Genomic DNA, 10,886 nt, shown 5'->3' on the forward strand with positions numbered 1-10,886 from the left:
AACACGTTAGCAAGATAGCTAACTAGCCGCATGTTAGCTAGATAGCTAGCAAACTCCAGTTATTACGGTTGCCAGTAGAAGTTGCGCACCGACGCAAACTCCAGTTATTACGGTAGCCAGTGAAACTAACGTACTGACGTTACAGTCATTGGAATTAAAAAGGTGGAAGACATAATACCTTCTTACCTCAGGCCTGAGTAGACAGGATTGTAATATTGTTGCTCCGCACAATGAATTCACAGCATTCACAATTTTTCTATAACTTTGAGAAGACCTCTTTTAAAGTCAGTTGTCTGCACTGTGGTTCTTCATATGTGCACCATCAAATGTGTTCTTGTTTTCTCCATAAAAGCTTGTGAACTGAAAAAAAAAAATCATCAGCTAAATAATAAATAAGTTGAATAAGATAAGAATCTGTTTTGTTGTTTTCTGTTTCATCTGTGGTTTTTACAGCTCTAATGTTAATTGCTGCAGACTGCTTTTACATATTAAAATTAACATGTAATTGCCCCTGTTATTTATTTCATAATGATAACATTGGAATTTTGACCACCGCGCTGGAAATGTCCCCGATTTTCATTTCAGAAATCTGGTCACCTTACTAGAAGACTAATATAAAGGACTATTCAGGGCTGAGAGATAACCACCCAAAATTATAAGAACATTTATGGACACTACTTTTTCTGCATCGTTAATAACGTCACACTGCTGTTGCACAATTAAAACGTGCCAGATCAACAGCCACATTTGTGTTTTATTGTGAAAGGTAGGAAACCGAAGTAGTGGTGTCGATGCAGGGGCCAATAAAAGTTGATTTTCAACCAATTCATAGATAAATAAAAGTACCTTGTAGCCGTCTCTGTTGTGACGCTCTGCTCACATTAAATATATTATTTTCATAGATTTGTCTCAATCCCTCGTCCATCTGTCATTTTCTATTCAGCGCAATGCATGATGGTCTATAGCACTTCTAGTGACCATCAGTTGTACGCTACTTTTCAAGATGAATTGTGGGATATTGAGTCCACTATAAAAGGTATAATAATTCTTGCTGTACATTTGGACAGCTCTACAAAATGTAGTCCACTATATAGTGAGTAGTATGGAATACGGAGACTCCCTCTTTGCTGAAACAGGTCTGGAGGCCGGCCAATGATTGGCCGTCTCCCCGTGATCCCGAGCCAACCGCAAAGCACCAGACTGCAAACGGCAAACACGTTCCAAGAGTTGGGTCGGGCCACGAAAACAGAGAAAGAAAATATTGTTATAAAATATATGTTCATAATGGAAGAATGACAGTTATCATGTCCACCTTTGCCTTCCCTGATTCTCCATCCTTTCCTCTGTAGATCTGGAGCAGCTGTCAGACGGTTGCCTAGTGTGCCGCTAACAGGGAGCTGCCAGAGACACTTATGCTTTGGCTGCACTAAAGGATTACAGTGAGCGAAGGGAAAGCAGGCCGGAGCGAACCTCACACACTGATAGAGAGGCTGGAAAAAATCTAGAAATAAAATAGGAGTAGAAGGGACATTCCCAATTATGATCTGGGTAGCAGGTTTTACAGTAATGACAATCAGAGGAGTACTTAACAATAAACAGCATTCACGTTTGTCGTAGTCAAACGACAACTGAAAACAACAAGTACAATGTTCCTTCTACCCCTATTTTTATTTTTGATGCTAAAACCCTCAGTTTACAGTCGAGGTTTACTTCAAGCTAACTAGTGGACAGCTGGTTCTGTGGAATTAGCAAGCTAGCTAGCTAAATGGTGGACTGTCCACCATTGGACTGTTAGTCATATTGCTAATTCTGTCATTTTTTTTAATGCTATACTGTTATAAAAAAAGAGGAACAAGATTACAAACTAACTAGCTACCTCGCTAACTAGCTACCATGCAAACTAACTAGGCATCAGTCTGGGAGCTGCCTCCGCTCTCTTCCTGGTGAGCTGTGACATCACTTTCCAGCCATTACAGCTAACAATAATCACCATTTCCTTTTGTATTACTCAAACGACAACTGAAAACAGTACGTTCATTTTATTTTTTAGCTAGCTAGCTAACTTGCTGTGACATCACTTCCTAGCCCCACGGACAGACGTGTGTTGTCACCATGACAACTAACAATAATCACCATTTTTTTTCTTTGGTACTTAGTGAATGACCACTGAAAGCTACTCCTGCTCTATTTCGGCTTCCTGTCGAGGTTTCGCCTCCACTCGGACGGAGGTGGAGTGTTGCTGTTGGGACGGAAGACAAACGCATCATCACAGGTGAGCTACACGACACATTCTCACCTCCAAGCTGCCGAGCATGAAAGAAACAAACATCCCCCTCAGCCAGTGGAGCTGCTCAGGAGCTCACGCAATCTGGGAGCTTTATCTTATGTTGGCAACACCTTGGGTGTGAAACAGGCATTGCTGTGGTGTTTGGTCACGCTCACGTCCCAGAGACCGGCCGGCAGTCAGGCTGGAGGGGGGGCGGCACTGTGGCATCTTTTTAAATTATTCTTTTTACTTTGTTTTATTTATTTATTTGTATTCGTCTGTTCAGCAGTTTTTTTTATTATACCGTTTGAATTGTAGCAGGAATTACACAATGTTAAAATAAAGTTTAATTTCGTCATGTAAGTGTTAAGGTATAAGACTGTGAAAATACGTAATCATAAAGACGGTTTATTGTGAAACTGCTCAGTGAACTACGTCTCTGGTCTCAAAAAACGTACGTCACCAACATGGATGTTAGCTCGTCTCGCTAGCTAGCTAACTAAGCTAGGTTCCATCACTAATCTAACGTTATCTTAGCTAATGTGTTTTTATCCAGTGACTGTTTTTATCAGCTGTGAGGATAAAGAAGGAACGAGACATGTTCCCGAACATCCTGATACGGAACATCGTAGCGTCAGAGAGAGATGTCTTCTTTCTAATTACGTATTTTCTTGACGTTCAAAATATTCTTTTAATTTGACAAACATAACATTTGTAATTCATGGTACAATTAAAACGGGATGAAAACAAAATGTTTTTGTCTCTTGCTATTGATGAACGTATTTTTTTTCTAAACAAGCTCCCATTGGGCTCACCGGAAAGGGGCGGAGCTTAGCCTCTCTACAGTTTATTTTTAATATACATTTTTTTGCACACACAGAAAAGTGTGCTTTCCTTTGGAGTTAAACATGTTGACGTGCTGTTGATTGCCACATATTTGCAGCCAACGTTGGCACGGAGATGATTTTCACCAACGAACCTCACGTTTAAACATGAAAGGAGTTTGTTTTGTCCAATCAAATGGACGGACTCTTACCTTTGTATGAAGCTTGGCGATCTGCTTCTCGTCCACGTTGGGCTGCCGGTACACTCTGCTCTTGTAACGGAACTGTGGAGCAAAAGAAACAATATTGGAAAAAAAGGTCCAAAGCAACACAACTCTGATGCTATTAAGTTTCTGTTCGGGGAAATGATAACCTTTCTTTGATATAACATCAATATTCGTGATTCCGGGTGGATGATTTCACTCACACAGGAATCTTTGGGTGTCTCGCGATTCGATACAGAATCAATTTTCAATTCAAAATTGATTTTTAAATGCGTACATACTTCAGGATCTTCCTCTCTGTGAGACGGTGTGGCAAATGATGGCATGAGAGCATAATATAAGCATTATATAATTAATTAAAAAAAAAAAAGTTAAACTGATTTCAATAATATAAATATACAAAGGCAAATCTAAGACCAAAGATTACATTAACTTTTGCTTTTCTTGCAAAAAAAATGTATAAAAAAAATAAATAGATTTTTGGAAGTAATGAATCTATTTAGAATAGTAGAAAAAATTAATCAAGACTTTTAGATGAATCGATGTTTGCCAACCCCTCGCGCATACGGTGTCTAAAACTCACTTAAATAGCCAACCTAAGATTTTACAGTTTACCGATTTTAGTGTTTACTTCAGATTTTGTGTTTACTTGGAAGAAATGTTGACCATTCAAGACCTCCAGGTGAATTGGGTAAAAATGATTATGCATTGATTATTACTTATATTAATACAATTACTTTTCATATTACAGGTTTTCGTAATGTTATTGTTCATATGCAAATTAGGGATACTCATTATTATTATTGAATAATGCGCTAATTTGCATGTTTCCAGAAGAGCAATCTGACCAGGTTAAAAATGTTTGTAATTTTGGATATCTCTTTGTATACTCCATAAATAAACAGCCATTAAAACAATGTTTTTGTTATGTGCCGATAAAGTTAAAATATTTTGTTTTCAGACAATCCTCTGTTTATTCCTATTTTAATGCATCAGTAATCACATTTTTAGCAGGTGCAATGATTCACATCATGTGTCTCAATTAACCAGGTGAAATTAGTTCATTTGTTTTGGTAAAATAAAAGACAATTTGCAAATTATTCCAACTTTATAGGCGACCCTCTATCTGAGCAAACCCTTCTGTGAAAGCCTTCATAGTAAAGATATGAATGAAACTAGAAAGTTTAGTGTAATTCACAATGCAGTTTTGTTGTGCGGGAACATTTATATTTTGTTACGTGACCAGACTGATTGTAGTTAATGTAACAACCAACATTAATGAGGAATAATCTCATTGGCCGATACTTCACCTCCAGAGACGGGACCCCCTTGCTGATTGGCTGCGGGTAATCTCGGAAGATGCGCTCCTCGTCCAGGAACTTGCCGTCCCTGCCGTTGCTGGCCGGCTGGAAGAGGCCGTAGTTGAGCACGTCTTTCAGACTCTGGTTGAGCGTGCACAGGATCCGCTGCTTAGCCACCCAGACCGTCGCATCCGGGTTGAACCGCATGCATTTCTGGTTTGGACGAGGAGAGAGAGAGACAGAGGAAGTGTGTGAGAGTCATTTAAGGGCGTTAACTCAGAGCTCGTTGATCCCAAAACCTGGAGCTTTTCCCCCCCCGCTAGACCGCTTCGTTGGACTGATCCGAACACAGCAATCGCACTCTGTTTGGAAACAACCCGACCGGACCGAGAGCGCTTGGAGCCAGCTGTCCTTAAATCCTACCCTCGTTGCAGGAAAGGAGAAACTAACTGAAAAAGTGATCAGAGTGAAGGTAAAGGACTCAAGGAGCCGGGATTCCAACCACTGATGGGAGGACGACACACTCTACCCCTGAGCCACAGACGGCTCATGTAGTCTGTCTCTCTGTCTTTATTTCTACAGCTTGGTCACACAACAAAATAACTTTAATAACACAAACCGTGTCCCAGTTTAAGACAGGGTATCAGGGCGGAGCCGAGAGAGGGGGGCAATATTCGGAGAAAAAAAGTCGCAAATTTGCAAGTTTAATTACGATGCTAACAACCGGCATCTAAGCTAGCTAAATTCCCATTAAGTGATGTTTCTAATTAATCATCCCAACGCCTCGTTAAGGTCCTTAGGATGATGTTGATGCTTATTGTTGCTTTTATTCATATGAGGACAAACTGTCATCTTATGTGTGTTTATTGATCGGGGCGGTTGGGCTTAGATGCTAGCGGTAGCTTTCACTTGTTGTAATTTTTTCTCTGAATATTGCCCCCCTCTCTCGGCTTTGTTTTTCCCCTACAGTGACCCTAATACGCCGTCGTAGATACAAACAAACATTGCAGCGCCGCCAAGCTGCACATTGTTTTATCGAGCCGTAGCCGAGGATGTAATTGACACAACCCCCTTTGCCCTCTGGTCTCTCCCGGCCCCATCTTCCCCCGGAGGGGAAACAAACAAACAAACAATGCAGGATTTCTGGCCCTCGTCCCAACCAGAGAGGATTATGGGCGCTGTGCCGTGGCATTCTGGGGGAAAGTGTCTGTGAGTGTTAACAGCTGGATGTGCTGCTCAGCCGGCGATAGTAGCCCTGCGTCTGCGATAAAGGCTGAGGAGATGAGCAGTCTGTGAACTCGGCCTACCCATAATCCCTCCTGCCTGGCGTGGAGGAGAGGAGGAGGAGGAGGAAGGCAAGATGAAGGGTGGAAGGTATACAGAAACAGATGTCTGGCATCTGGCAGGGCTGCTTGGACCGATACGGCCCTCGTTTCCATCCGCTCCCATTACTGCCGGCTCGACGGCAGCACAACGTAAACCGAGTGGATGAGCGGGAAATCAATGTGTTTCACAGGAGAAGCCGTGATAACGGTGCGAGTCCTGGTCTTCAACACAGAGGGAGAACTTATTATTTGTCCCCAATCTAAGAAAACAAAAGGCACAACTAGCGACAAAATAAAAAACAGTATAATCACAGGTTTGGGTGGCTTATTACTATTTGTGTTGTACCTGAATCAGGCATTGCAATGTTTATTTCTGCGAAAAAACGGGAATATTCACCCTCCTTTTAAAGTTAAATGTATTTTACTTATTTTCAGAACTGGCAACCTCCGGTTTCTGACAAGTGAAGCCAAAGCTAATGTGCCTTTAAACTGTCATCCTCCCTGCTGGCCACCAGGGGGCGACTCCTCTCTGGTTGTATAGAAGTCTATGAGAAAATGGTCCTACTTCTCTCTGCTGGCCACCAGGGGGCGACTCCTCTCTGGTTCTATAGAAGTCTATGAGAACATGGTCCTACTTCTCTCTGCTGGCCACCAGGGGGTGACTCCTCTCTGGTTGTATAGAAGTCTATGAGAAAATGGTCCTACTTCTCTCTGCTGGCCACCAGGGGGCGACTCCTCTCTGGTTGTATAGAAGTCTATGAGAAAATGGTCCTACTTCTCTCTGCTGGCCACCAGGGGGCGACTCCTCTCTGGTTGTATAGAAGTCTATGAGAAAATGGTCCTACTTCTCTCTGCTGGCCACCAGGGGGCGACTCCTCTCTGGTTCTATAGAAGTCTATGAGAACATGGTCCTACTTCTCTCTGCTGGCCACCAGGGGGCGACTCCTCTCTGGTTGTATAGAAGTCTATGAGAAAATGGTCCTACTTCTCTCTGCTGGCCACCAGGGGGCGACTACTCTCTGGTTGTATAGAAGTCTATGAGAAAATGGTCCTACTTCTCTCTTGATGTATTATCTCAGTAAACATTGTAAACATGAGTTTATGGTCTCAATCTCTAGTTTCAAGTCTTCTTCAATCCAGCATGATGTTCATTTAGTACATTATGGTGGTCCATTTAGAGTCCACCAGACCAGAAAGCAGGGGATGCTTTAGGGGGCGGGGCTACCTGCTGATTGACAGGTTGCTACCAGATCCAGTAAGGGATCTGCTAATGTAACTCTCCTGCAGTGAATCAGCATATTGCCCACAATGCCGAACTGTTCCATATTTTGGCAAACATCATATTGTATGAAACAAGGCGAATTAACTTGTTAAATGTATCCACGTTCACTTCTGTCCTGTACAGTATTAATACACACACACGCACACACACACACACACACACACAAACACACACACACGCACACACACACACACGCACACACACACACACACACACACACACACACACACACACACACAAACATGCTGTGTGCATTTGAATTATTCAACTGTGTGACTCAATCATGTGATCAAGTGGCATCAGGGAGCGCTCAGTGATGAATGTGAAATTAGCAGCATTAGTGCACACATGTGAGAGGGCTTAGTGCACATGTGAGCACACACACAAAAACACACACACACACACACACACACACCTTGTACAGTAGAGAGCTAATTACATCAAAGGGGTCGTGGGTTCATCTCTGGGTCAGCGGCGTACCTTGAGGATCCAACCCCTCCGGATCGCATGCGTACCGCAGTTACAAGCAGGAAGTCACATTCCTCATGTTCTCTTCAGCGGGATGAACTTTTACACACATGAGGAGATGCTGAAATAACTCCGTCATGATGGTGATCAGTGAAAAGTGCTGAGTCATGCTTTGTTAGGTCTGTCTGCAAGACCACAAGATAACTACTGTTAAAACGCTGGTTTTCTGAATGGAGTCTGGTTGATGGTGCTAGGCTACGCTAACATTGTAGCTGCTCCATCAACACTCCATATAAGGTCATCTAGACATAAATACAGCAGAGACCTTGTTGTTTGGACCACAGACAGTCTCTGGTTCCTCCACATAGTCTGGTCCGGTCTCTGGACTAATGTGAGCTACTATCTAGACCTCTGGGGGACCACAGTCAGTCTCTGGTTTCTCCACATAGTCTGGTCCGGTCTCTGGACTAATGTGAGCTACTATCTAGACCTCTGGGGGACCACAGACAGTCTCTGGTTTCTCCACATAGTCTGGTCCGGTCTCTGGACTAATGTGAGCTACTATCTAGACCTCTGGGGGACCACAGACAGTCTCTGGTTCCTCCACATCAGATTCAGTGTCGTCAGGACGACGATCTCAACGCTGACACGCTTTTGACCCACGTTGCTTGTCCGCCTCATTCTCGCCTCCCAGCAATTGGTTTGCATTCAATTGTGACGAGCACACAGCGAGGGAACGCTCGCCGTCGTCATCATGGAGCTCCCCGAGGACAGGAAGCAAACAAAGAGCTGCAGCACAAAGCTGAACCAGCTCCAGATGAAACCGGCGTACGGGCCGAGGCTGCACCTCCCGCTGCTCTTTGATGATAAACCTTCACATGCAGCCCGTCTGTAGGGACGACGGCGGAGCAACATCCATAACCGGCTCCACATACATACTTATATATATACATATACATATATAATACGTGTGATCAGTGGGGAGCAGGTTGCTCACATTGTTCTGCCACACTGTCAACGTAGCAACGTAGCAACCGGGGGCCCCGTGCTAATGAAGCCACTGTGTACATGAAACATTCATCATCTCCACTGTTATGATTAATAAAACACATAAAACATTAAGACTCCACCGTTAAAGCTGTGTTGGGTTCCACAAATACACGTTCTAAGAACGTAGAAGATGGAAGGATGTTCCTTTATTTTGTTGTCTTCTTAGTCTTCTTTTAGGTTCGCTTGTTAGGAAAGACTCTAGTCTCAAGTCCTTGAACTAGAGTCCAAGTCAAGTCTCAAGTCCTTGAACTAGAGTCCAAGTCAAGTCTCAAGTCTTTGAACTAGAGTCCAAGTCAAGTCTCAAGTCTCAAGTCCTTGAACTAGAGTCCAAGTCAAGTCTCAAGTCCTTGACTAGAGTCCAAGTCAAGTCTCCAGTCCTTGAACTAGAGTCCAAGTCAAGTCTCAAGTCCTTGAACTAGAGTCCAAGTCAAGTCTCAAGTCTTTGAACTAGAGTCCAAGTCAAGTCTCAAGTCTCAAGTCCTTGAACTAGAGTCCAAGTCAAGTCTCAAGTCCTTGACTAGAGTCCAAGTCAAGTCTCCAGTCCTTGAACTAGAGTCCAAGTCAAGTCTCAAGTCCTTGAACTAGAGTCCAAGTCAAGTCTCCAGTCCTTGAACTAGAGTCCAAGTCAAGTCTCAAGTCTCAAGTCCTTGAACTAGAGTCCAAGTCAAGTCTCAAGTCTCCAGTCCTTGAACTAGAGTCCAAGTCAAGTCTCAAGTCTCCAGTCCTTGAACTAGAGTCCAAGTCAAGTCTCCAGTCCTTGAACTAGAGTCCTATAGAAGTCAAGTCCCTTGTGGTTGTGATGAAGGTTCTATATTGCGTTCTCCTTAGAACACAGCAGGAAGGAGAACAACATTCATTATGCATCTACTTCCTGCTGTTGATCCACCTGATAATTATTTGCATACTAATGGTAACCGTGACGACAGCTATAACATGTCCCTCTGGACCTCCGTGTGTTTGTTAGACCTGATCCATAATGTGGACTTCATCTTGTAGTGTTGAGGATGGAGCCTACACCAGGACCTGGTCCTCATTCATCTACTGGATCCAGTTATTTATTTATGTGATAAATATGAATACCTACAATCCAGATCTTTAAAAGGTTGTTTTTTCTAAATGAGAACCAAACTTTCCAGTTTTATTCCTGATATATTCAAGATTTTACGACTAAAAATCATTGCAAATTATATCTGGTGGTCAATATATTTGATCCTACTCCCCTGAAGTAGGAAATCGTGTACGTGTGAGGGCGGACATAAGAGCTGTTCCTGAGCAGCGAGCTGAAACGGCATCAGAGCACATGTGGGGTCACCATGGCAACCGTGAACATCTGGAAAAGCACCCGTTGGTTGACACTGAAACCGAGAGCGTCTCCTGCAGCTCTGATGCATCAAAACAATGCTGTTGTTTCCAAAGAGACTCTGGGACTGTAAATGAGATCTCATTAATCCTCCAGGGGGATCCGAACCCAGACAGCCGGATAATCAATACCCTCAATATCAATACAGAACTTAAACCAGCTTGTATCGCCGTCACCGCTTCCTCACCGTCTGCTGCAGGTCGGGGACGAGCACGCGGATCACCAGCGTGTTGGCGTGGATGTCGTCCATGCGGCTCGGCGGCGTCTCGGCGGTCGCCCTTATGGTCTCGTAGATGGTCTCCTCGCGGGAGCTGTCGGAGGCGCAGTCGTCAGAGTAGTCGGAAAAGCTCTGGGCCATCTCATCCTCGCTGGAGGTGGGGCTCCGGGGCATGCTCAGGGGCCCCGCCGGGTTCAGCTGGAAGGGAACATATAAAAAAAAAAGGGGTCATGTAAACTCTCATTTTAAAAGATTAGCATTATCACGTATATTTCCCCCTCTCTCGGCTCCATTCTTTCCTACAGTGGCCCTGATACGCCGAATCGCATGAACGAAGCCGACTCCATTAATCTGAGGCGTCAACGTGATTTATGGATCAGAAAATTAAAAACTCCTACGAGGTCTCATCTGTGAGCGATGGCTGCGTTCTCGTGAGGCGACCTGGATGGAATTAAGACATTTTAAATTAACCTGGTAATCTAATACAAGGGGTTTCCTCGTTAAGAGGTCGGTGTGCAGGGGCTCTGTCGTTAGTGAGACGCAGACCTGAAGAATAAAAGACACGTTCA

The 10,886-nt window shown here is 43.7% G+C and overlaps 1 protein-coding gene across 1 annotated transcript; it reads right to left on the reverse strand.

Moving 5' to 3' along the window:
• Positions 1-2,173: 2,173 nt before the first annotated feature.
• On the reverse strand, positions 2,174-10,491 carry LOC311015352 (SH3 and multiple ankyrin repeat domains protein 2-like; the record flags this gene model as incomplete). Its single annotated transcript, XM_084012510.1, has 4 exons — positions 2,174-2,239; positions 3,303-3,374; positions 4,625-4,828; positions 10,288-10,491. 4 exons carry the CDS (start codon positions 10,489-10,491, stop codon positions 2,174-2,176), a joined length of 546 nt encoding a protein of 181 aa, XP_083868636.1.
• Between the last annotated feature and the right edge of the window lie 395 nt (positions 10,492-10,886).

This window comes from Eutrigla gurnardus, assembly GCF_963514095.1.
Source record: "Eutrigla gurnardus genome assembly, chromosome: 1".
Classification (NCBI taxonomy): domain Eukaryota; kingdom Metazoa; phylum Chordata; class Actinopteri; order Perciformes; family Triglidae; genus Eutrigla; species Eutrigla gurnardus.